The sequence below is a fragment of the Schistocerca nitens genome, chromosome 7 (genome assembly GCF_023898315.1).
Source record: "Schistocerca nitens isolate TAMUIC-IGC-003100 chromosome 7, iqSchNite1.1, whole genome shotgun sequence".
NCBI classification, from domain to species: domain Eukaryota; kingdom Metazoa; phylum Arthropoda; class Insecta; order Orthoptera; family Acrididae; genus Schistocerca; species Schistocerca nitens.
This window is the reverse complement of record NC_064620.1, coordinates 333,458,561-333,486,228: the sequence shown is the minus strand read 5'-3', so window position 1 is coordinate 333,486,228 and position 27,668 is coordinate 333,458,561. Positions and strand designations below refer to the sequence as shown.

The 27,668-nt window shown below is 38.1% G+C and overlaps 1 protein-coding gene across 1 annotated transcript in view; it reads right to left on the bottom strand.

Annotated features, from left to right (window-relative positions):
• Nucleotides 1–27,668, bottom strand: part of LOC126195418 (L-2-hydroxyglutarate dehydrogenase, mitochondrial) — a 91,304-nt gene that overhangs the window by 52,926 nt on the left and 10,710 nt on the right. Inside the window, exons 2-3 of the mRNA XM_049934025.1 lie at nucleotides 16,105–16,519; nucleotides 15,780–15,974 (exon numbers count right to left, since the gene is read on the bottom strand). Coding sequence (XP_049789982.1) covers nucleotides 15,780–15,974; nucleotides 16,105–16,519 — 610 coding nt within the window. The remainder of the gene's footprint in view (nucleotides 1–15,779; nucleotides 15,975–16,104; nucleotides 16,520–27,668) is intronic.

Sequence of the window (27,668 nt, the reverse complement as noted above, 5' to 3'; positions counted from 1 at the left end):
TAAAATTCAGGGAGCAAAAGGCTATTTACAATTTGTACAGAAACCAGATGGCAGTTATAAGAGTCGAGGGGCATGAAAGGGAAGCAGTGATTGGGAAGGGAGTGAGACAGGGTTGTAGCCTATCCCCGATGTTATTCCATCTGTATATTGAGCAAGCAGTAAAGGAAACAAAAGAAAAATTCGGGTTAGGAATTAAAATCCATGGAGAAGAAATAAAAACTTTGAGGTTTGCTGATGATATTGTAATTCTGTCAGAGACAGCAAAGGACCTGGAAGAGCGGCTGAACGGAATGGACAGTATCTTGAAAGGACGATATAAGATGAACATCAACATAAGCAAAACGAGGAGAATGGAATGTAGTCGAATTAAATCGGGTGATGCTGCAGGATTTAGATTAGGAAATGAGAGGCTTAAAGTAGTAAATGAGTTTTGCTATTTGGGGAGCAAAATAACTGAGGATGGTCGAAGTAGAGAGGATACAAAATGTAGACTGGCAATGGCAAGGAAAGTGTTTCTGAAGAAGAGAAATTTGTTAACATCGAGTACACATTTAAGTGTCAGGAAGTCGTTTCTGAAAGTATTTGTATGGAGTGTAGCCATGTACGGAAGTGAAATGTGGACAATAAATAGTTCGCACAAGAAGAGAATAGAAGCTTTCGAAATGTGGTGCTAAAGAAGAATGCTGAAGATTAGATGGGTAGATCACATAACTAATGAGGAGGTACTGAATAGAATTGGAGAGAAGAGAAATTTGTGGCACAACTTGATTGGAAGAAGGCATCGGTTGGTGGGGCATATTCTGAGGCATCAAGGGATCACCAATTTAGTAATGGAGGACAGCGTGGAGGGTAAAAATCGTAGAGGGAGACCAAGAGATGAATACACTAAGCAGATTCAAAAGGATGTAGGCTGCAGTAGGTACTGGGAGATGAAGAAGCTTGCACAGGATAGAGTAGCATGGAGAGCTGCATCAAACCAGTCTCTGGAATGAAGACCACAACAACAACAACAACAACAACAACAACAATTTAAAAATGACAATCTGTGATGAAAACAAAGTTTCAGTGCTAATTAACAAAGGGTTTCTTTGCCTCTAGCTCTTTTGGCTTGCACAGGCACAAAGAAGGAGACTTTAGGTAAGTACATTACTTGCCATGATTGTTGTTTATTTGGGGCACTTGTAACTTTGACTGCAATTGTCTTCATGTTTACATTTTTACATATATACATTTCAAAATTTATCAGCAAATTTACAGAGAACAATGCAACAGGAAAACAAAGAATTTCAAAAACAACAAAGAATTCTAGAAATTTATGAACTATGTTTAACAGAGGATATTTTTCAGTTTCCTAACCAGTGAAACGGCTTGTGGCCTGACAGCCTGTAGGAAACATACTGGGCGGGAAAACATGGCCATTCACAGGATGACCACACAAGATGTCAACAAAAAGTCTGACATGGTTCACAGGTTCAAGTACACAGGTAGTACCAATAAACCACAGGAACTTGAGAGAACCTAAGACCAAAAGATAAAACAACCCTCCCAACCTCACTAAGAACACAAGTAACAGAAAGACTGACTTTCTATAGCAGAAAGGAGTAAAAGAAACCACATTCCCCTCATTTACACACATACATAGTTATATTGTACAGACCTGTGTTCACAATCATAGTACTATGTGGAGTACTTGTAATAGCGAATACTCAACTCGATGAATTTATACTGTGTAAATTTCGATGTTGTCAATTTTGTGCCCCCTTGTCACTAATACAGTTCTTATATGATCCAGATGGATTGTCTAATTCTAATAGCAGGTCAGGTCACCTGGTAAGAAGTGAGAGGAAGCTAATTATTCAGCAATATGCGAGAGGAGGTGAAGAATATCAGGGGATTCTGAGGAGATGAAGATATTAATCTCAACGGCAAAGAAGGTGGAAGAGTCATTTTCTCCTGACAGTCATGCCTCAACAGTAGCAAAGGCGGAGAGAGTGGACCTCAGTACAGTAGATCCAGTGAAAGAGACAATCTATCAGGGAAACCAAAAATCCACGTCATGTCGGACAAGCAGCTACATGATGTGTGCCTGTCTGCATGTTGATGGTGGCTCCAAAAATCAATAGGGTTTGTTACAGACTGGTAGGCTAAAGGCATCTGTTCCACTATTGGAGAGCCTGATAAAACCCATCTGGCAATTTTCTCAGAGATGTACCTGTAATTAAGGGATTAGCACCCGTTCCACCTCTTCACAATTTACTTGTAACCAAGATATGATGGTAAACACTGAATAGGGAAGCATTCCAGGAGGTGAACAATCCTTAATCACAGGAAACAGTGATGCAACTGGACCATCAGATTCTGCAGAGCCCAGAACACCACATAAGGAAGAATCAGAACTTCCTAGAACTTCTCGCATGCGGCCTAAACAAAAACATTTGCTAGATACACTTTACTAAAGACCCGGAAACTTAAACAATTGATGGGGAACAAATTTCACAGCCAAAAGGAATCTAACAAAGTCCACAGCAAATTTTACATCCAATCTGAGCAAACATCACTTCTCTCATTTGGATCAGCAAACAACATCTGTACTATCATAAATGCACTTGCATCTACCAACAAAGGCAACAGAAAAATACAGAAAAAGTAGAACAATTGTGAGAAACATTAGAAAAAGAGACATCAAAAATACCAAAGCACCACATAAAACTACTCATAGGAGACTTCAATGCACAGACCAGCAAAAAAGAGACATACAAGGCTAGTAGGAAATTTTCCTGGCACAAACATGTCAATAACAATGGATAAGGGCTCATCAACTTCTACAGACAATTTAACACTAATGTCATGCTTTTTCAGAAAATTAGCAAAGAGAAAGAAGACCTGGTCTTCTCCTAAAACAAAATTAGACTCATATCAGCTGAATCACGTGACAGTAACCAAACAAACCATAGAGAAAACCTGAATGTGTGGGTCAGAAAAGGACTAGGCAAAGACTCAGACCACTATTAGACAGAAATCAAAGCCATATTTCTACAAAAAGACTGAAACACGAAATTACAATAGTCCATGTAATTGACACAAAATTCACACAAAGAAGATGGGAAACTGGCCTGACATCAGAGAAGCAATGATAGACATGGTGACAGAACGATAACCACCAAGAAGAAGGAAACATAGATTGTGGAAGATTCAACAGGAAAACTCATTACCAACAACAAAGACAACTGCGAGTTACTACCAAGTTCGTGAGTCTTCTAAACTGCAAGGAATGGACATGACAACTAATTTTCAGTCTCAAAAGAATAATCCACCTTCAGAACCACCATACTGAATCACACTGAATAATACATTAGCCTACTGAAAAACAACAGTCGGCCATGTGAAGAAGCAATATTAGATGAGATGTGGAAACTGGAAAGGAAGCAGGCAGCTGAAACCATTTATGAAACTATTAAAGACTGCTAGCAGAAGGGAAGAATACCAGATGAATGGAAACAAGTCATAATCCATCCACTACATAAAAAAGGAGACAGACAGATACTAATTACCAAGGCATATCTCTACTTCCAGTCACCGACAAAATTGTATCCAAAGAACTAATAAAAAATATAGAAAACCAAGCAGAATACCCAATTGACAAGTACCAAGTGGGGTTCGGAAAAAGTAAATCATGCCCAGAGCAAACGTTTAACTTGAAAACAAGCATCAGGATCAGAACAAAAAAGAACCTTAATGCAGTCTTTACTTTCACTGACCTCAAAAAAGCCTACAACCCCACAGACTGACAGTTGCCAATCAGCTGGAAGAAGCAAGCATCAGAAAACTCATCAGTGAGTGAGTTGAACAGACACTCACACACAAAAATTTAGAAGTTAAATTCCTAGGAGAAGTTTCTGAATCCTTCAGAACTAGCACAGGAATTTGGAAGGTCTCTTGCTGATTCTCTTCAATCTGGTATTAGGGAAGATCATTTGAGTGTGAGATACAGAACTACAAGAGAAAAACACTGATGAAATTCATCTGGGACAAAGAAGATGATTCAAGTTGAAATATCTCTCTTTTGCTGGTGATATTGCAATACTTTCTGAGGACAAAACAGATGATAATACAATGACAGAAACAATTCACAAAATTGCAGGTAAAACTGGATTACAAATATCACATGAGAAAATACATTGAACATAAGCACAACAGAGAACAATATACAAAAACACAACACAAAACATCAAAAGAGCTATCAAGTTTAAGGATTTAGGAGAATGTATACAATCAAACAGATTAGATAACACCACAAATGTAGGAAAGACTAAAGAAAATTGAATTAGCAATGTCACCTAAAACCATTATAATAAATCATCATTATTGCTCCATGCAGAAATTAAACTTTCTGTAAACATAATTAAATCAGAAGCACTGTACAGATCTGAATGCCTTCCACTGAATAAAAGAAGTGAACAAATTCAACTCGAAAATGCAGAAAGAAAAACATAGAAAAAATTTTAGGACCACAAAGGAACAAAGATAAAAACTGCACAAGAGAAGTAATGAAGATTTATACAGAGAAACAGAAACAATCACATACACTATAAGGAAGAGGAGATTAAAGTTTTATGATCATCTTCACAGAATGAATGACAACAGGGTAACCAAGAAAATTTTCAATTTCATTTCCAAATTAAAAAATTCCACAGGATGGCTGGGAGAGACAATAACGGATCTGAGTAGGCGTAATGCCAAGAAATCATCATCATCATCATCATCATCATCATAATCATAATTTAAGACTGATTATGCCTTTCAGTGTTCAGTCTGGAGCATAGTCCCCCTTATAAAATTCCTCCATGATCCCCTATTCAGTGCTAGCATTGGTGCCTCTTCTGATGTTAAGCCTATTACTTCAAAATCATTCTTAACCAAATCCAGGTACCTTCCCCTTGGTCTGCCCTGACTCCTCCTACCCTCTACTGCTGAACCCATGAGTCTCTTGGGTAACCTTGCTTCTCCCATGCGTGTAACATGACCCCACCATCTAAGCCTGTTCGCCCTGACTGCTACATCTATAGAGTTCATTCCCAGTTTTTCTTTGATTTCCTCATTGTGGACACCCTCCTGCCATTGTTCCCATCTACTAGTACCTGCAATCATCCTAGCTACTTTCATATCCGTAACCTCAACCTTATTGATAAGGTAACCTGAATCCACCCAGCTTTTGCTCCCATACAACAAAGTTGGTCGAAAGATTGAACGATGCACAGATAACTTAGTCTTGGTACTGACTTCCTTCTTGCAGAAGAGAGTAGATCGTAGCTGAGCGCTCACTGCATTAGCTTTGTTACACCTCGCTTCCAGTTCTTTCACTATGTTGCCATCCTGTGAGAATATGCATCCTAAGTACTTGAAACCGTCCACCTGTTCTAACTTTGTTCCTCCTATTTGGCACTCAATCTGTTTATCTCTCTTTCCCACTGGCATTACTTTCGTTTTGGAGATGCTAATCTTCATGCCATAGTCCTTACATTTCTGATCTAGCTCTGAAATATTACTTTCCAAACTTTCAATCGAATCTGCCATCACAACTAAGTCATCCGCATATGCAAGACTGCTTATTTTGTGTTCACATATCTTAATCTCACCCAGCCAGTCTATTGTTTTCAACATATGATCCATAAATAATATGAACAAAAGTGGAGGCAGGTTGCAGCCTTGTCTTACCCCTGAAACTACTCTGAACCATGAACTCAATTTACCGTCAACTCTAACTGCTGCCTGACTATCCATGTAAAGACATTTAATTGCTTGCAAAAGTTTGCCTCCTATTCCATAATCTCGTAGAACAGACAATAACTTCCTCCTAGGAACCTGGTCATATGCCTTTGCTAGATTTATAAAGCATAGATACAATTCCCTGTTCCACTAATAACACTTCTCCATTATTTGCCATAAGCTAAAGATCTGGTCCTGACAACCTCTAAGAGGCCTAAACCCACACTGATTTTCATCCAATTGGTCCTCAACGAATACTCGCACTTTCCTTTCAACAATACCTGAGAAGATTTTACCCACAACGCTGATTAAAGAGATACCTCTGTAGTTGTTACAATCTTTTCTGTTTCCATGTTTAAAGATTGGTGTGATTACTGCTTTCGTCCACTGATGGAACCTATCCCGACTCCCAGGCCATTTCAATTATCCTGTGTAGCCATGTAAGACCTGTATTTGACGAGTTCCGACTTAATTTCAGCCACCCCATCTGCTTTATTGCACTGCAATCTATTGACCATTTTCTCCACTTCCTCAAATGTGATCCTATTTCCATCATCATTCCTCTCCCATTCTACATCAAAATCTGAAACATTACTGATCATATTTTCACCTACATTGAGCAACTCCTCAAAATATTTCCCTCATCTGCCCAAGGAATCCACAGGATTCACCAGCAGTTTTCCTGACCTGTCCAACATACTTGTCATTTCCTTCTTACCTCCCTTTCGAAGACTGCTAATTACACTCCAGAATGGTTTTCCAGCAGCTTGACCCAAATTCTCCAATCTGTTTCCAAAGTCTTCCCAAGATTTCTTCTTGGATGCTGCAATTATCTGTTTGGCTTTGTTTCTTTCTTCAACATAACTTTCTAGTCTACCTGCGTTCTAGTATGTAGCGATTTTTGATACGATACGCTTTCTTTTTCCTTTTACAGGCTGCCTTGACTGTGTCAGTCCACCAAGCTGTTTGCTTCATGCTGCCTTTACACACTACTGTTCCAAGACATTCTTTAGCCACTTCTAGTACTGTGTCCCTGTACCTTGTCCATTCCTTTTCCAATGACTGTAATTGACTACATTCAACTAACTAGTACCTTTCTGAGATCACTGTTATGTACTTGTGCCTGATTTCCTTATCCTGAAGTTTCTCCACTCTTATCCTCCTACATATGGACCTGACCTCCTGCACTTTCGGCCTCACAATACCAATTTCACTGCAGATTAAACAGTGATCAGTGTCATCAAAGAATCCCCTGAATACACGTGTGTCCCTCACAGCCTTCCTGAATTCCTGATCTGTTATTATATAGTCAATGACAAATCTGGTTCCCCTGCCTTCCCAAGTATACTGGTGAATGTTCTTATGTTTAAAAAAGGAGTTTGTGATTACTAAGCCCATACTGGCACAGAAATCCAAGAGTTGTTTCCCGTTCCTGTTGGCCTCCATATCCTCTCCAAATTTACCCATAAACTTTTCATACCCTTCTGTTCGATTTCCAATCTTGATATTTAAAATCACCCATGAGCAGAACACTGTCCTTGTCCTTTACTCTAACAACTACATCACTGAGTGTATCATAAAAACTACCCATCTTATCTTGATCTGTCCCTTCACAATGCGAATATACTGACACAATCCTAATTTTCTTGCTAGACACTATCCAATCTATGGTCGAAGACTTGTTGAACTCTGTAGGGAACACACACTGATCTCAAAGTCGAAATACTTCGAAGGAGGCCAAAAAAACTTAAAACTTGGAAACATCCTGATTGGAGAAAAGGAGTATGGCAGCTAGATCGCGTACTTATGGACAAATTCTTCCATAGAGAAATCTACAATGTTAACGTATTAAGAGGGGTAGATACAGGTTCAGATCATTACATTGTCAAAATCAAAATTAAGTTCACACCACTAAAAAAGAAACCAAAGTGCAATAAACGAAATAGGAACTTTGATCCCCACCAATTAATTAGAAATGATAAATATAGAGAAGGCACACAAAACATAAAACTGACAGATAATTTAGAAGAACTGGTTCAAATTCTCAAGCAACAAGCAGAAAATTTAGCCCCATTGAACCCACGTAAAAAGACAAACTCAGAATGTGACAAAATTCATGAAGAAAGACATCATGCATGGTTAAAATTTCAAACACACAAAACAGAAGAAAATGCAACCAACCTCAAAAACATCAGGAAAAAGTTCACACAAATTATCAGGCAAACCAAGAGACAATCACAGAAAGATCTAGTCCATTCAATAGAAGAAAATTACCACAAAACCAATTCCAGAGACTTTTACAAAATGTTAGGAAGACAATTACAAAAATTTGCCCCTCCCACGTTAATGCTGAAAAGGGAAGAGGGAATAATGGCAAACAATGACAAGGAAAATGTCAAAATCATGGAAAAAGCATTTAGTAAACTTTTGAATCATGAAGAACCCCAGGAACTTTTAGCAATTAACACAGACACACCCATCAAGAATCTACCTGATCTCATAAATCCTCCAACAATCCAAGAGGTGGAAACAGCACTGAGAGACATGAAAAATTATAAGGCATGCAGAGAAGACCAAGTTTTTGCAGAAATGTGGAAATATGCCAGTGATACAGTTCAAACATCCTTACACATAGTCCTAACAAAAATCTGGATAACAGAAAAGTTCCCCGAACATTGCACCACAGCCCTAATCCACCCACTCCACAAAAAAGGAGATAAAAGCAAGCCAGATAATTACAGAGGTATCTCTCTCTTAGACTGCACATACAAGATTTTCTCCAGAATCCTATACAAGAGGATCAAAGAACAACTAGAGGAAGAATTAGGTGAATACCAAGGAGGCTTCAGACCTTGGAGAAGCTGTGCAGGACAGATCATCACTTTAAAATTAGCCACAGCATATTACAAGAAATGAAATAAACCTCTTGTGATAACCTTCGTGGACTTTAAAAAAGCATATGACTATATCCATAGATCTTCAATGTTAAAAATCTCAAGAAATTTCGGGCTTCATACAAAATTAACCAGTTTGATAGAACTCACCTTAACCAACACTGTGTCAAGTCAAGTTCAGGGGGGAACTCTCTCAGCATAAAAACAGGTTTAAGACAAGGAGATTGCTTGGCACCCCTGCTGTTCAACTGTGCTTTAGAATATGTAATGAGGGAATGGTACATGAATAACCCAAAGAACATCCAAACTGGAAGATCCAAAGACAACATAAGTTTAAATTGTCTAGGATTTGCTGATGACCTTGCTCTCTTGTCCAAAGTATTCAGGAAACCAAACAACAAGTTATCTCACTACAGGAAATAGCACAGAAAATTGGTCTTGGAATATCCTTTGAAAAAAACAGTCATCCTGTTAACTGACCCACGACTCATAAACAAATTTGCCATGAGAAACCAAGAAATCAAAATTGTAGATAAATTTAAATATCTGGGAGAAATCATAACATGTGACCTCAATGAAAAGCCAACATGGCATAACAGAATAAACAAATTGACTAGAGCATAATATATCACCAAGAACACCTACAACAAAAAGAGCCTGTCAATAGCAACAAAATTAAAACACTACAAAACAGCCACTCAACCAGAAATAACATATGCAAGTGAAACCATCTTCAAAACAACTAATGCTGCACAAATAGACAAAATACTCAAAATAGAGAGAAGAATCATCAGAAAGTACATCAACAAATTGTACCAGAAAGATAGACACTGGAGAGTAGCTACAAATGAAGCAGTCTACAAGGAAAAAGAACTGGTAATGAGTACATTTCATTTTTCGGACATCTAATCAGAACACCAGAGAACAGAAACATCAGGAGAATAATAGAAAAATTGTGGAATAGTAAGTGCAACATTAAGTGGATTACAGAAATCAAGGAAGATATGGATGAGATACAGATTACACTGGAAGACCTAAGAAACAAAACTGACAAAATCAGGAAACTCACAGACAAACAAACCAAACTGCAAACGAGAATCAACAAACAGACAATAGGAAGGGTGATTTCCGATGAAGAAAGAAGGATGAGATCCGAGAGAATGAAGTATTATTATTATTTCTTTCTTTTCTCAGACGTTATGTCTGGTCAAAACTGGAAAGTGACGCGGACCTTGATCAAACGTGACTTCCTTTTAACTGTACGGTATATGTTATATTGCATTTAGGAACTTTCGGGTAATTGAACATGTATCAATAATTATGGATTTCTGTAGTTGTATATATAAGTTTGGATGTAGCTGTATTGCATTGATGTACTGGTGGATATTGTGTGGTATGACTCCTGTAGTTGATAGTATAATTGGTATAATGTCAACTTTATCCTGATGCCACATGTCCTTGACTTCCTCAGCCAGTTGGATGTATTTTTCAATTTTTTCTCCTGTTTTCTTTTGTATATTTGTTGTATTGGGTATGGATATTTCGATTAGTTGTGTTAATTTCTTCTTTTTATTGGTGAGTATGATGTCAGGTTTGTTATGTGGTGTTGTTTCATCTGTTATAACGGTTCTGTTCCAGTATAATTTGTATTCATCATTCTCCAGTACATTTTGTGGTGCATACTTGTATGTGGGAACGTGTTGTTTTATAAGTTTATGTTGTAAGACAAGCTGTTGATGTATTATTTTTGCTACATTGTCATGTCTTCTGGGGTATTCTGTATTTGCTAGTATTGTACATCCGCTTGTTATGTGATCTACTGTTTCTATTTGTTGTTTGCAAAGTCTGCATTTATCTGTTGTGGTATTGGGATCTTTAATAATATGCTTGCTGTAATATCTGGTGTTTATTGTTTGATCCTGTATTGCAATCATGAATCCTTCCGTCTCACTGTATATATTGCCTTTTCTTAGCCATGTGTTGGATGCATCTTGATCGATGTGTGGCTGTGCCATGTAGTGTTTTCTTTTTTCCAATTTACTTTCTTCGTATCTGTTGATGTTATGTGATCTAAAGGGTTGTAGAAGTGGTTATGAAATTGCAGTGGTGTCGCCAATGTATTTATATGAGTTATTGCTTTGTGTATTTTGCTAGTTTCTGCACGTTCTAGAAAGAATTTTCTTAAATTGTCTACATGTCCATAATGTAGGTTTTTTATGTCGATAAATCCCCTTCCTCCTTCCTTTCTGCTTAATGTGAATCTTTCTGTTGCTGAATGTATGTGACGTATTCTATATTTGTGGCATTGTGATCGTGTAAGTGTACTGAGTGCTTCTAGGTCTGTGTTACTCCATTTCACTACTCCAAATGAGTAGGTCAATATTGGTATAGCGTAAGTATTTATAGCTTTTGTCTTGTCTCTTGCTGTTAATTCTGTTTTCAGTATTTTTGATAGTCTTTGTCTATATTTTTCTTTTAGTTCTTCTTTAATATTTGTATTATCTATTCCTATTTTTTGTCTGTATCCTAGATATTTATAGGCATCTGTTTTTTCCATTGCTTCTATGCAGTCGCTATGGTTATCCATTATGTAATCTTCTTGTTTAGTGTGTTTTCCCTTGACTATGCTATTTTTCTTACATTTGTCTGTTCCAAAAGCCATATTTATATCATTGCTGAATACTTCTGTTATCTTTAGTAATTGGTTGAGTTGTTGATTTGTTGCTGCCAGTAGTTTTAGATCATCCATGTATAGCAAATGTGTGATTTTGTGTGGGTATGTTCCAGTTATATTGTATCCATAATTTGTATTATTTAGCATGTTGGATAGTGGGTTCAGAGCAAGGCAGAACCAAAAAGGACTTAATGAGTCTCCTTGGTATATTATTATTATTATTATTATTATTGCACACATCTGTGAAATACTATGTGATGTGTGATGGGTACCACTCATTTGCTCTACATGTCAATCCTTATTTTAAGTTTAGACAGCTCAGCAAACTGATCCCATTTCTGTAGAGGGGGAAGCCAACCATTAACTGTTCCTGTTTGAGACTCATTTTGCCCTTTTATCAAATATTACATAGCGTAAGTAATTAAAATTGGTATATTTAATTTGAAGTCACATTAAGCAATACTGTAGTGTGTGGCACATAACATGACAGGTGACAGAAAGCAGCTCAGTAAAAAAATTGACCAGCCATTTGATTTGTCCGCAAATAAGTAACAGTCAGCGGATGATTCATCCGAAGTGTAGTTTGCATTACAATTCTTGCATTTGCAATTGTTTGTACTGATCCTTTTGCGTATTTGTTTCTTGTTTCAGTACATTCCCAATGAAAACCAATAATTCTAACTGTGGAAAATGAAGAAACTTCACAAGCCAAGATTACTAAAAAAGCATTTTATTGGATAACTGATTTCAAGAGAGCTATGCTATCATCACTGACCTTATGTTTTAAAAAGTTTACAACATATTGTCCATTAATGTTACAAGTTGTTTCACTTTGCATATGCACTGCCCACTACTTGAAGATCACAACCCATCAGCATGTCAAATATAAAAGTATTATGTACAAACATAAACATAACTATATTGTGTCGAATACACATGTTCATGTTCACCCCCAGCTAGTATCTCAGTTGTCAGCAGGTGGTGAACACAAACACTTGCAACTGGTGCAATATAGTTATGTTTATGTCTGTACATAATATTTTATGTTTTACATGTGGACATGCAGTGATCTTAATGGTAATGGGAAGTATATATGGAATATGAAGGAAATTGCTACACTGATGGGCCGTATGTTGTCAGGGTTGCCACAAGTTTCCCCAAGTGAAATTCCCTGATTTACAGACAAGTCCTAGCATTATTCCCTGACAAATTTTAAGATCTCAAGGATAAGTTGAGACATAAGTTGATAATCTATCTTTGCAGCTATGGTTCAAGAAACAATAGCGCAATGACAAAATATCTAAAAAAAAAACTTTCAAGCAGATGGCGTTTCCTGATGTGAGCAAAAATCTGAAGTACTAACATCAACATCATTTGTAATGAACTGTTTTTAGATGGAGAAAACAAGCCAAATGGTATATATGTTTCCTTAAGATCACTGATACTATTTCATTTCAATAAAACGGAACACATTTGGTGACAAAAATACACATTTCCTTGGAGTCGCAAAGTGATTTAAAATACCGTCACTGATTTCAAAAATAACCTCAGAAAATGACAAAATATCTAAAAAAAAAACTTTCAAGCAGATGGCGTTTCCTGATGTGAGCAAAAATCTGAAGTACTAACATCAACATCATTTGTAATGAACTGTTTTTAGATGGAGAAAACAAGCCAAATGGTATATATGTTTCCTTAAGATCACTGATACTATTTCATTTCAATAAAACGGAACACATTTGGTGACAAAAATACACATTTCCTTGGAGTCGCAAAGTGATTTAAAATACCGTCACTGATTTCAAAAATAACCTCAGAAAAAGTAGACCTCTTGAAAGAACTGTATAAGGTGAGGAAGAATTGTGTAAACCAATGCTGTAGGTGACCACCAATAAAATGTTGGTTCTACTATGTTCATTATTGTTGGTTATTACCCACTGTGTTATATCTATTATTTTACAGGATTTTGTGATTTTTGTTCTGAGAAATATATGAGTATATAGCGTACAAACTGTCAGCAACTGACAATTTTCTTCTTATTATTGTCCATACTTTCTAACATATAAACTACCTTTTAACTGACAAAATGTCTATAAAATGCCACACTGTACAACATACTTGTGGTGAGACAGTTGCAATTCCTGAAGTCCATCGCTCGTGGCCTCCAGACTGCTGAGGAACACTGCAGTCCTGGGCCCATTGATAAACTATGAAAATCTGCTGCATTACACCACACACAAACATGCCCGACCTGTGGGCAATTTGACGAGATTAGATCCGACGAGCAGGACCTGCATATTAGTGGGAACCGAATGGCTTCAGATTGGCAGGTCCGATCCATTTCAGATACCTGCAGAAATGGCCTGTTGTTCTGGCCTGTCACGGAAATCCACTTGTGTGGCCAGCTATTCATGAGCCATGGATAGCATGTTGACGAAATGAGATGATGGTGATCAATCCATGCAACACATAACTTGTTCAAATACTCTGAGAATCAATAATAATGAGGATACATAGCAAATCACCTTAAAGATGATTGCTGAGCTGCAAATAGGTGCATAAAGAGAGACAATCACACTCTCACAACTAATTTTCAGCCACAACTTTTGTCAGAAAATGAGAGAGAGAGAGAAAGAGCGCGCGCGCGCGCTCACACTCGCACGCACGCACGCACACACACACACACACACACAAAAATCACTCAGACAGAACTGATGCAAACGACTGCCGTCTCCGACAGCTGCGTCTACAGCCTCTGAGAATCAGATCCAAACAAACCACTTCTACCTCCCTGTCTCTTGTCAGCAGCTGCTAGTCTAGTGGCAAGAAGTGGTGGCAGCACTGACTGCAAGCTGAGGGAGTGCTAGGAAGGGGAGAAGCAGTAGTAATGAGGGAGTAGAGAAGCAGCACACGTATTCAGCTGCACCCAGCCAGCTGCAATGCATGACACCTCAGTAAACAAACCATTTCATCTACTGAGACAAAAATGAGATTTTCCAGGTTTTTTTTTTTTTTTAATTTCCTGGTTATTTCCCTGATGTGTTAGAAATTCCATGATTTCCAGAACCCAAGGCAACCCTGATTGTATACATTTTAAAGTTTTTTTAGTGATATTGGCTTTTGAAGTTCTCCTCAGCCACCATACATTGCAGATCACTCCCAAACCGACAGTGCCAGGAATATATAGGGTATCCCACCTAACCTTTCACTGACAATATCTCTGGAAACACAACAGATCTTGACAAATGGCTTTCATGGGTATGAATGTACATTACATGCTCACAAAAGTAAATACTATGAGCAACACTAAACCATGTGCGAATATTGGTTTCAACACAAACTTCCTGTTTTTTTAAATGGACACTCCATATTATTCCACATGCAATCAATAAAAAGAGAAATCACAATAATAATGATGTTAGTTGCATTGCAATACATCAATTACATCCTGATGAATTGGAATGCAGAATTGGTGCTGTGTGTGGGAATAGCTCACTATGAAGCAGGTTGTTGTGTGTGGAAGTACGTACAGGTATGTGGCAGTGGTGTACTGTACCACTGTAATTGGTGTCAATGTTGTAACACGGGAAGTGCAATAGCAGCTGGTTTCATTTATTTCATGCATCAACTAAATGTTCCAATTTCTCATGATGTAATTGAATGTTGTGATGCAATCAATGCCATTATTATTCTGATTTCTCTTGTTACTGATTGCGTATGGAATAATATGTTGTGTTCATTAAAAAAAAAAAAAGTTTGTGTTGAAACCAATAGTTGCACACAGTCTAGAATGTCTCATAGTATTTACTTTCATGAGTCCCTGCTGTACATTCACACCCATGAAAGACATTTCTCAATACCTATTGTGTTTCCAGCATTAGTGGCAGTGAAACGAGTAGATGAGACAACTTGTAAAATGCTACCTACTACGAAAGCAACAGGAATAATATTTAGAAGGAATGAGTTTTGGTCATTGGAGAATGTGACTAATGAAATTGTTAACACTTACTCTCATTTAACACAATCACAAAATGCTTTGAAATGTTAATTAGTATCAGCCTGCACTGGCCATTCTCATAACCATAAAATAATTTATTTTACATGTCTCATGATTGACAGAGCAGATCATAATTGGTTAATGTTTTGAAGTATTTTCTGATTGTGTCAAATTAAAATAAAGTGTTGACAAAATAGCATTTGATAGATACATTTTCTTCAACAATACAGTGACATCCTTAACAGAAGCCCAACATATTGTGTTCTGGTATTCTCCAGTACAAGGAATAGTGATTTTAGTGTGCCAACAGACAAATGCAGACTGGCTACATAACATTCACTAACTATGCCTTGTTCTCATTTCTGCCTACCATCTTAAATGCAACTAACTATAGCAAGTGTTTATCAATAAGTAGAAACTTCATCTTACTAAATATCAAATACCTTACATTGTTTTCAGATGTGATATTCACAGGATATGTCATTGAACCCTTTGAAACAGGTTTCCTCTGTTCTTTAAATCCTGTAACTTTGAAATTGAGATATATTTTTCCTCCGGCATCCTCAAAGTCTTTGCCATAATGTTCTGTAACCAAACCCCAGTCAACAATTCCTGTATGTGGAGAGTGTATTGCTTTAACACCCTAAAACAAAAAAAAATATATGCCAGTACACTATCTACAACTGTGTTATTTATACCATATCTACACACATGTAACAGTCTTACTTGTATACAAATAATGATAGTTTTACTGTTGAAGATAGAGTACTTACATGGCAGTGAGGCTCGATTTCTTGGATCTCATGACCAGAAATCATTCTAATATCACGAACATTATTTTTCAGCCCTCTTTGAAAAAGCTCTTCTAATGCTGGTATTTCAACTGGATCAGTGGCAACTATAATTTTACCACATTTCTTGTACGGAATATTCTTTTTATCAAAGTATTTGTATGACAAATAGCAACCTTGCACACATAATTTTGCCTTGAGTGACCCTGGCTTATAATATATACCAGCATGAACGACACCACTGTTGTTACCACTCTGGTGAGCAGCAAGCTTATCTTCTTTCTCTAGGACTGCCATTTTGAAAACTGGATACCTCAGCTTAAGTTCTCGAGCTGTGGCCATTCCCACAACACCGCCACCAATGATGACGATATCGTAGATTTTATCATCGGGACAGCTGTTTGACAGAATAACTTTTAATATAAACAAACTGTAAAGACCACACAAACATGTTTTTTTAGGTATCATGTTTAACAATATGATTTTTATATCATGGAAGAATTTTTTTCCCCAAGTTCGCCAAGCACTCTGTGTAGTGCAGTGGTTCCCAACCTTTCTGAGACAATTACCCCTAAGTGTAATCAGATGTTAGCTAGTAACCTCCCACCCCCACCCCCCTTACCCCAACACCCACCATCATAGTGAATCTTTTGAATGAAAAATAATTTTCTTTGAACACTTTCATATTTAAAATGATGAAAGGTAAGTTGTCTTACTACACCATTAACTAATGAGACAATAAGTACTGTTTATTTCTAACAATCTTTACTTATGGATTGGTGATGCAATTCCCAGGGCAGTGCAGATGCTATCTACAACTCCTCCGCAAAAATGGAAAGCTGTGCACACTGAGGGTAGATGCTTCTAACAGAACAAGTGGTAGACTTCAGTTTGCTGGTGGAACACTGGGGACATGCAATCAATCTACAAAGGAGATTGCTTACAAGTCACTTGGATGAACCATTCTAGAATATTGCTCAGATGTGTGGGACCAGTACCAAATAAGATGAATGAGGGGTATTGAACTATACACAGGAGGACAGCATTAATGGTCACAGGTTTGTTTGACTCATGAGAGAGTGTCATACAGGTGCTGATGAAACTGAACTGGTAGACTACTGAAGGCAGACAAACTATCCCAAGAAAGATTACTAACAAAGTTTCAAGAATTGGTTTTAAATTGTAACTCTAGGAATATACTACAATCCTATATGTATCGCTCACATAGGGATCATAAGGACAAGATTAGAATAATCACAGCATGCACAGAAGCATTCAATCAATTAATATTCTGTGCACCATACATGAATGGAACAGGAACAAACCCCAATAACTGGTACAATGGGCCATACACTCCTTGGTTGTTTACAGTTTATGGATATAGATGTAATGCTACCTCTGCATCACTTTCCCCATACTGACATTTGTTTCATCCGCATCTTGCATCCCATTTAAAGAGAACCAAACTAAAATGTGTGCACAATAATTAGGCCTACTGTCTGTAAATCACTTGATTGCTATACTTCTTACTTGCGAATGGGCACAAATTGGAAGACTTCTGGCAGTCAGCTAGCTGGTAACAACAACAACAACAACAACAACAACAATAATAATAATAATAACACTGTGTAGACCTTACAGCAGTTTAGTACCTATTACAAAGTTACTATTGTGCTTAGCTATCAATTAGTTTGTTTATTGTTGCAAAATGAATAATGAAGCAATAACTGATCAATTTTGGGAACTATGTACAGCTTCAAGAAGGCTCTCCCATGAGATATTTAAGCATATGTGATGTATACGTCCCAAATTTTACTGTTATGGTTGCATGGAACAAAGTATTGAATATGTGTTTAGTGAACATACTATGTGAGGAAGATGATGATCACACATTTCTTACACAAACTGTAACCTCCACTGCATTGTATTACACGCTAATGCAAGTATTAGCCGGATAATTATAATGGACATGACACAATGCAAGTATTTTTTATAAAACATAACAATTCGTAAATTTTATAATCAGCCTTATGAAATAGCGATAATACTAATGATCAATTAAAAAGTAATTTAGTTTCATAGTTGAAACACAGTTGAAACCTTTAGTTTTTACCCATCAGAAAATTACATTTCGCACCTTAATGAGTAATTACCCTCATACAAACTGGTGTAATATAACACCACAAATGAATCAATTTAGTGTGTCATTGTGAGTTAGTCTGAATCAAAGTCTGTTTTTATTCACCTAAATAAGCACACGAGACAAAAAATTAGGTGCCACCATGAGGCATCATGACTAATACCACATAATATCACCTGTAGCCCCGATAATGGCCTCAATTCAGCAAGAAGATAGCTCACAAGTTAGATGTACCACATCCAGCTGCAGCACGTCGATGAAGATTTGATCCCACAGAGCTACAAAAGAGCAGGAATATCGACTGCTACATTTCACCTCATGTTCCAAGCAGTGCCAAAGTTTCTGTGAGGTTAAGACGAGGTGATTGATGGGCCAGTCGAAGTGTGACTGGGTACTGAGTGTTTGTCAAACCATGAATGTATGAATGCAGCCCTGTGAACACTGTTGTCGCCTTGGATTGCAGCCCAAATCAAGTATTTGTGCGGTCTGCAGTTCTCAGCCATATTTTATAATATGCATCTAGTAACTAACAGCTGAGCCCAAAAAGTCAATTAACATTAAATCTTCTAAAAGAGCATAGTTTTCCTGCTCTGTAACAGACAAAAATAATTAGAGAGACAGTAATATTTTATGATCGCTCCATTTTAATTGGTACTGATGAATGCGATTGTGAGTAAAGTTGGCTGCCTATCACAGGGACAGAGAGGTAAGTAGCACAGTTATTGCAGGTTTAGAGGATGTGAGAGGGGCAATTTTTTATTAGTTGTCTTCCAGTACTGTCAACTCACGGCCATGTGTGACTCATACCGATCAGCTGCTATGGTATAAATTTTGACATGGAAGTTAAGATCTATCGTTTAATGCTTATAACACGGTGGTCATCTTCAAATGTGGTACTTGTTTGTGGCATGGAACATCAAATTACAGCTGTTGTAATACAATGAAGTGAGCAAAAGAAAAATGACATTGAAAATACTTAATAAGTAGATTTGATCATGTCTCATATTGCGTATAATCAATCAGGGTAACTTTTTCTAGTCAGGATACCTTTGCACCATGTAATACTTTTATTTCAAATGGCTGGCGTTCTACCAACTTGATTAATTTTGTATTAACAGTAATAGTTTGATTACTTCTGTGACTTCTAGTTAGGATTTTAATTGTCTTTTCAGTGCTCTACTAACTCTTATGCGCCGGCCGCGGTGGTCTAGCGGTTCTGGTGTTGCAGTCCGGAACTGCGGGACTGCTACGGTCGCAGGTTCGAATCCTGCCTCGGGCATGGGTGTGTGTGACGTTCTTAGGTTAGTTAGGTTTAAGTAGTTCTAAGTTCTAGGGGACTTATGACCTAAGATGTTGAGTCCCATAGCGCTCAGAGCCATTTGAACCATAACTCTTATGATAGTGACTGAAATTGAACAATATGGAATTGTAGTGTCTGTATTGTAAAGATGTACAATGCAATGTTCCTTTGAGCATGGCTGTTACTTGTGCTGGGATAGATGAAGCTTTTAAGATGACCACTCACACAAAACAGAAAAAGATTTTCACTGTCTTCATTCCATTAAATAGCTGGAAGTGGTTCATGTTCACAACTGCAAAAATATTTCATGAGATTGAACAAAGGATGGTCAAATAAAATCTTCTCGATTTTCAGGCCACATCAATTTGAATAAAATTCTTGAGCTTTTGATGGCTATCCCCACTGTTATCATCAGGAGTAAAACTACTGAGTGCTAAGGCTGTCACAACTTTCTGCTTATATACCCACAATTACGGCTGCTGGCACCAATAACAGAGGGCCAAAATGATATGTTTGTGGAAGGTGAACAACAATGGATGCTTAACACTTGTAGGGAGGTGGGAGCGGCAGTTTCAAATGTGGTGCCGGCCCCTTGCACCACCTGATGTGACTCGGTCCTGTGGCAAGCCAGAGTTGCTACAAGCTGCTCAACTCACCTTCTGCCCACATGCCATTTCGGCTCTCTCAGATTGATGCCAGTGACTATAATCGTGGCTGTACAAGCAGAAAAAGTGCTAGCCCCAGCAGTCAGTAGTTTTGCTCCTGATGACAATGGCAGAAATAGCCAGCAAAAGCTCAAGAATATTATTTGAATTGGCATGGCTTGGAGACTAAGAAGATTTTATTCAGACATCCCGCTGCAAAAGACTCCGAGGACACAATGCATGGTCAATAAATATATTTTGTTATTTCAAAGTAAACCTGCAATACTGAAGTAACACTTTGTTTCTGCTCCTTATTTACACCTGATTTTCTTTTGACAGGTCTAAAGCTGGTCAGAGCATTAGATGTTTCAGAAAATACTAAATTTTTAAGACTGGTCTAAAGTTAACTTGAATGATGGTGTATCTTTGTACCAGTATTAAACCCACAATTTTACTCTGCTAGGGATTTAATTAGTGTACATTTTCACTTTCCTTGGCACTCAGTAACTATAAGTGTAGGATGTCACAATGTCTGTTGTGATGTGTACTTCCTACTTTGCATTCAGTATTTTCAAAACATGGAAAAAAGTGGTACAAAGTGACCCTGAGTGAGTGTAATGCATTTAAATATAAGTGCAAATACTGTTATTAATCAATTTTTCACCCACTTACATACACAACAAAGCACTTCATCAGGCAATTACAACTTTGGGGTCACTGAGATAGCAGCAGTTTGCAACAAAGAACAGTTGACATGAAGTGTTCTAAATAGTGCTGACTTTCAACAAACATTACTACAGAGGAGGAGAGGTGGCCAACTTATTGCCCCCTTGCTACAGCTAGTCTATTGGGGGCTCATAACGTACTAACATATGCAGGTAACCAATTAATAAGGTCAGTATATACACCGCTCGATGTGACCCCCACCACCCCCCACAATTTCAGTATTGGCCCTTCATCAAATCAGTTTCACTACCGCTTGCGTACATCATGAATATTAATAAAAAGAAAGGGCAATGCATGATTGCCAAATATGTCAAAATAAAGATCCTGACTGATAGAAAGAGTGGGATAAGGCCATCTCATACAAAACATCCCCGAAATATCACAGGACCACCTCCAGATTGAACAATATCTTCCGCACGCTGCGGGTTAAATACATCACTGGGCATTTGGTGCTCTTGATGTTTTGCTTCATTTGAAAAATAGAGGCAAAGTTGGAGAAATGGGGTACGATTTCAAATGTCATGCCTTAGTGCCCACAAACAAGTGTACAATGTGTACTTATGTTTTGTCAACATCTGACAAAAAAACTTAGTCAAGGGTCATTCCATGTCAATTCAACCAATTTGAGAAAATGTTCCAGCTGATAGTCTCAGATTTGGCTGAAATTTAGCACACCAATGCTACCAAGTGTGGAACACTCATGTACAAAATTTTAAGTTCCCCTGCCAATTAGTTCCAGAATTATAGCTTGTGAAAGAAGGTGGTGTGACCCGGAAATTGCAACCTGCATCTGGCAATCTATCTTCAGACCCAACTTCAGGTCTTAATAACTTTGGAACTATTCTGCACAGTCCAGTGAAATTTTTACAACCCAGTAACATCCACTTAGAGAACACGCTCTATGAATCAAAACACCAACAACATATTTCTGAGGGAAAATAAAAAATTCCAAAATGTGATTAAAAAAATGTAAAATGTAAAAGGTACATATTGTAGGTGCCCTCTATGCCAAATATAATTTACTCAAACAGGGTATACATTTTTTTGTTGTAAGCTTAATAAGCCTAAACACACACAGAACTCGTCATGCCCATATCTATCACACAAACAGAGCTACATGCACATGAAGATACAAAAATTTGAAAAATTACCTGAAAAACATGGATTTTCTAAGTGTGGTAACACAAAAGGGACAAGTGATATCCAAGCCAAATTTCAAACACTGCATAAGTAGACCATAATATAATATGTGGCAAAATTTCAACTTGTTATTGCAAGGCATTTGTGTACAATTAAAGTTGACAGAGATGCATTTGGTTACATTTCTTTTAATACGATTTAGCAAGTAATAGTGATGATGCAGAAAGCTTGTTTCAGATAAAGCTGCAGAAATTGTTGGGAACCATTAGGCAACAGAAAGTTAAGCAATGGTAGTTTTCAGGGACAGAATGAGTCATTGTCAGGCAGGAACAACAGAGGAAACAAGCAACAATTACAGGTTACTCACGTTTTTAAGATTCTAGTTCAGACTGGTCAGTACTGTTGTGGAAAGTCAGTATGGAGGCAGAAGAGACATATTTGGCAATCATGCATTGCCCTTTCTTTTTATTCATATTCATGATGTACGCCAGCGGTAGTGAAACTGATTTAATGAAGGGCCAATACTGAAATTGTGGGGGGTGGTGGGGGTCACATCGAGCGGTGTATATACTGACCTTATTAATTGGTTACCTGCATATGTTAGTACATTATGAGGCCCCAATAGACTAGCTGTAGCAAGGGGGCAATAAGTTGGCCACCTCTCCTCCTCTGTAGTAATGTTTGTTGAAAGTCAGCACTATTTAGAACACTTCATGTCAACTGATCTCTGTTGCAAACTGCTGCTATCTCAGTGACCCCAAAGTTGTAATTGCCTGATGAAGTGCTTTGTTGTGTATGTAAGTATTGGTAGAGCACAAGCATCTGAATGTCATAAAACAACATATGGAACAAAATGTGGCATTCGCTTTGTACTGTATGATCTGGATGAATCGGACCAAGATTTGTTGCTGTGGAGATCCGGGATACACCCTGTGGGCACAAGAAGTATAGTTCCAGGAAATTTTAGTGTTTGTTATCATCATGTGAAAGTGTTTCTGGATACATATTCTTTCCTACAAAGAAGTTGTTTTGATCTATTTCGGATTCATAAGAAGACAGTGAAGTGTAGCCTCAGAGAAATTGACATAAAATCAGTATTGAAAGTGAATCAGAGCATGGGACTTAACATGAAACCAGGACAAAAGTTATGTTACGGGTGTGTTACACTGATAAAAAGTGAAGAATATTCTCATAATTTACAAGACAGTGACAAAGAGTATCAGCCACCTACAACCACAGCAGATGAGCAATTAAATACTTTAGTGCCTGCTCTTGGTTTGTCTCCCATGAAGACACACAAAGTTGGGAAAAGAGACAGGCCCAGTTATGGTAGAAGAAAACTACAAGAAGCTCAAATGGAATTAAAACACAAAATAGCTTACACGCTAATGGTGGAAGAAGAAGAACTATCTGCTCCAAAAGAACAGAAATCATGCCATAAATGCTCTGATTTGGACAAAATTGCACATGATTTGAAAGAAAAATGTGCCATATCCACACACCAGAAAGAAATAGCTATTCTTACCCTTGCACCTTCCAGCTGGTCTATTGACTACACTACAAAGGAATTCAATGTTTCTACATACATGGTAAAGCAAGCTAGGAAAATAAAAGCAACCCAAGGAGTGCTTCCACAACTTCAGCAGGCTCAGGGTAAGCAACTGAGTTCAGAAATAAAGGTACTAGTGTCGGACTATAATGAAAATAATTACTACAGCCGAATAATGCCTGGAAAAAAAGACTACGTAATGGTGAAAATGGGAAATGTACGTGTACAGACGAAAAAAGACTGTTGCTATGCAACATATCAGAACTATATGTAGAATTCAAGGAAAAGTATCCCAATACCAAAGTAGGTTTATCATCTTCTTTCAATCTTCGGCCAAAATGGGTTGTGCCTGTAAGTGCAAGGGGCACACACAATGTTTGTGTATGTGAGACCCATCAAAATGCTAAGCTGATGTTTGCTGCTATAAAGGACACTGGTCTGGATTACAAAGGTGCAATGAAGCTGCTAGTGTGTGACATCAGTTCCTACCAGTGCATGATACACAGGTGTGAAAAGTGTCCTGGTAAGGCAAATCTTGCAGAACACATGAATAACAAACTGTATGCTGAACTCCTTATGGATGACGATGAACTTGTTTCTTATAAACAATGGACACACATGGATCGCACAAGTCTTGAAACAAAGCAAAGTACAGTGGAAGATTTTGTTGAAATGTGTTGTCAAAAAACGGACAAACTGACTACACACAGCTTCACAGCAACAGCACAATCGGCTTATCTCCAGTTTTGTAAGGATAATTTGAAACAAGATGAAATTATAGTAATACTAGACTTTTCTGAAACTTATGCATTTATAGTTCAAGATGCCATCCAAGGATATCATTGGGTCAACAGACAAGCAACTCTCGAGCTATCTGCAATTTACTATAGAGGTGAATCAGGTGATGTGTCTGTTATGAACCTGTGCGTTTTTAGTGACTGTTTAATTCATGATGCCATCGCAGTTCATGCCCACATTCACACTGTCATGGCATATGTGACAAACAAGCTGCCTCACATACATTTTGCGAAATGCTTCAGTGATGGGGCAGCTAGTCAGTACAAAAACTGTAAAAACCTCAAAAATTTATGCATGCATTACCATGATTTTCAGGATTCACACAGAATGGAATTTTTTTCGCAACAAGTTATGGTAAAAATGTACGTGATGGTAGTGGTTCTACCATTAAGAGCATGGCATCATGAGCTAGTCTGCAGCACCCTACAGAAGGTCAAATTCTAACACCTCTTCAATTATTTACCTGGGTACAGAATAATATCTCTGGCATACAATCATTCTATGTTTCGAAAGATGAGGTAAAACCAGTCAAAGAGTTGGTAAAAGGCAGACTAGAACATGTTAAAACTGTTGCAGGCACAAGGAGCCATCGCCACTTCTCTCCAGTGGACTCTGACAATGTGCAGATGAGCAGACTGTCCGGTTATAACTATAGGTTCATGCACAACATGTGTCTTCACAGTGCGTCTGACTCAGGATTCAGAAGCAAAAGCAGCAACATAAAACCAGGTTGCTATGTTATTGCTGTTTATGATGACAAATGGTACTTAGGATGTGTTGCAGAGTGCTGTGAAGCAGAAGGTGATGTATTTGTGAACTTCATGGCACCAGCAGGACTAGCAAGATCATTTCATTGGCCACGTTTGGCAGACAGGTGTTGGATTGAACATATTCTTATGACAGTTCCAGTTCGTACCACAGTGTCAGGAAGACAGTACAATTTGCCACTCAATGTACAAAGTACAGTAGCTAAAGTGTGGAAGAACTGTTCGAAGCACAATCGACTGGTTTTTAGCAGTTATGGTGCAGTAAACATTAATGATAGGTTGTGTTAATCTGTCTATATGTTGTTGCTTAGTGATTATTTTGTGGGAGAGGGTAAGAAGAGGCAGAACAGTTTTCGATATGAAACTTCCTGGCAGATTAAAACTGTGTGCCCGACCGAGACTCGAACTCGGGACCTTTGCCTTTCGCGGGCAAGTGCTCTACCAACTGAGCTACCGAAGCACGACTCACGTCCGGTACTCACAGCTTTACTTCTGCCAGTACCTCGTCTCCTACCTTCCAAACTTTACAGAAGCTCTCCTGCGAAACTTGCAGAACTAGGACTCCTGAAAGAAAGGATATTGCGGAGACATGGCTTAGCCACAGCCTGGGGGATGTTTCCAGAATGAGATTTTCACTCTGCAGCGGTAGAGCACTTGCCCGCGAAAGGCAAAGGTCCCGAGTTTGAGTCTTGGTCGGGCACACAGTTTTAATCTGCCAGGAAGTTTCATATCAGTGCACACTCCGCTGCAGAGTGAAAATCCCATTCTGGAAACATCCCCCAGGCTGTGGCTAAGCCATGTCTCCGCAATATCCTTTCTTTCAGGAGTGCTAGTTCTGCAAGTTTCGCAGGAGAGCTTCTGTAAAGTTTGGAAGGTAGGAGACGAGGTACTGGCAGAAGTAAAGCTGTGAGTACCGGGCGTGAGTCGTGCTTCGGTAGCTCAGTTGGTAGAGCACTTGCCTGCGAAAGGCAAAGGTCCCGAGTTCAAGTCTCGGTCGGGCACACAGTTTTAATCTGCCAGGAAGTTTCATATCAGCGCACACTCCGCTGCAGAGTGAAAATCTCATTCTAGTTTTCGATATGTTTTTACAAAATTGTGCTGTGGAACAATGGCCACATCACCAAATACGTGTCAACTTGCATTGTACACAAATGTCTTGCAATAACATGCTGAAATTTTGAGATGTATATCATTATGGTCTACTTATGCAGTGTGTGAAATTTGGCTTGGATACCACTTGTCCCTTTTGTGCTACCACACTTAGAAAATCCATGTTTTTCAGGTAATTTTTCAGATTTTTATATTTTTGTGTGCATGTAACTCAGTTTTTGTGACTGATATGGGCATGATGAGTTCTGTGCCTGTGTTTAGGCCACATTAAGCTTACCACAAAAAATTTATACTCTTTTTGAGTGAATTATATTTGGCATAGAGGTCACCTACAACATGTACCTTTTAACGTATTACATTTTTTTAATCACATTTTGGAATTTTTTATTTTCCCTCAGAAATATTTTGTTGGTGTTTTGATTCATGGAGTGTGTTTTCTAAATGGATGTTACTGGGGTGTAAAAATTTCACTGGACTGTATGGAATAGTTCCAAAGTTATTAAGACCTGAAGTTGGGTCTGAAGATAGATTGCGAGATGCGGGTTGCAATTTCCGTGTCACGCCACCTTTTTTCACAAGACATAATTCTGGAACTAATTGGCAGGAGAAACTAATACTTTGATCACGAGTGTTCCAGACATGGTAGAATTAGTGTACTGAATTTCAGTCAAATCTGAGACTGTGGGCTGGAGCCCCCAGTTGAGCTGACATGGAATGACCCTCAAATACCGAGAGAGATATAACAGTCTTTTTTCAGTGTGCCTGCCTGCCAATCAAAGCCTGCTCTGTGTTAGGAGTAGCAGTCTGTCCTTTCCATATTGTTCTTATACTCTGAATTTTTTCTCCAACCCTCAAATGTTATATTGGATTCCTCTTTCTGTTAGGCCCCTTCTCCTCATCCCTCCTTCTGGTTACAATGAGAATGTGAATTGAGTGAAAGTAAAACACAGGTCGTAGTATTAAACTAAAGAGTGAGAACTGCTTTTGGTGATTGAAGTAGTTTTCACCCCAGAGGAATGTTACAGCTGCCATTTATATTTGTTTCCCATCTAGGAGTGTAGAACAGCATACAGTGGTATACATGGTTTTTTATGTATGTTTCAGAGTTACTAAGTGGATCTACGTACATATTCAGTGAGTTATTTAGTCACTGAATTTGTTGGAAGGTAATCAATGTGTTATTTAGTTATGGGTCATTCCATGTTAAGTGTCCCAGTTTAGAAGATGATTCCTGCTCGAGCATCTTGAATTTTGATGAAATTTGTACAGGGTGTACCTGAGGGCCCTACATGAACTTATGCAAAGTTTCAGGCTCACCTGTAACTTTGCTGAGGTGCTAGAGCCATTTTCGTGAAGACCACTTTTACAGAGA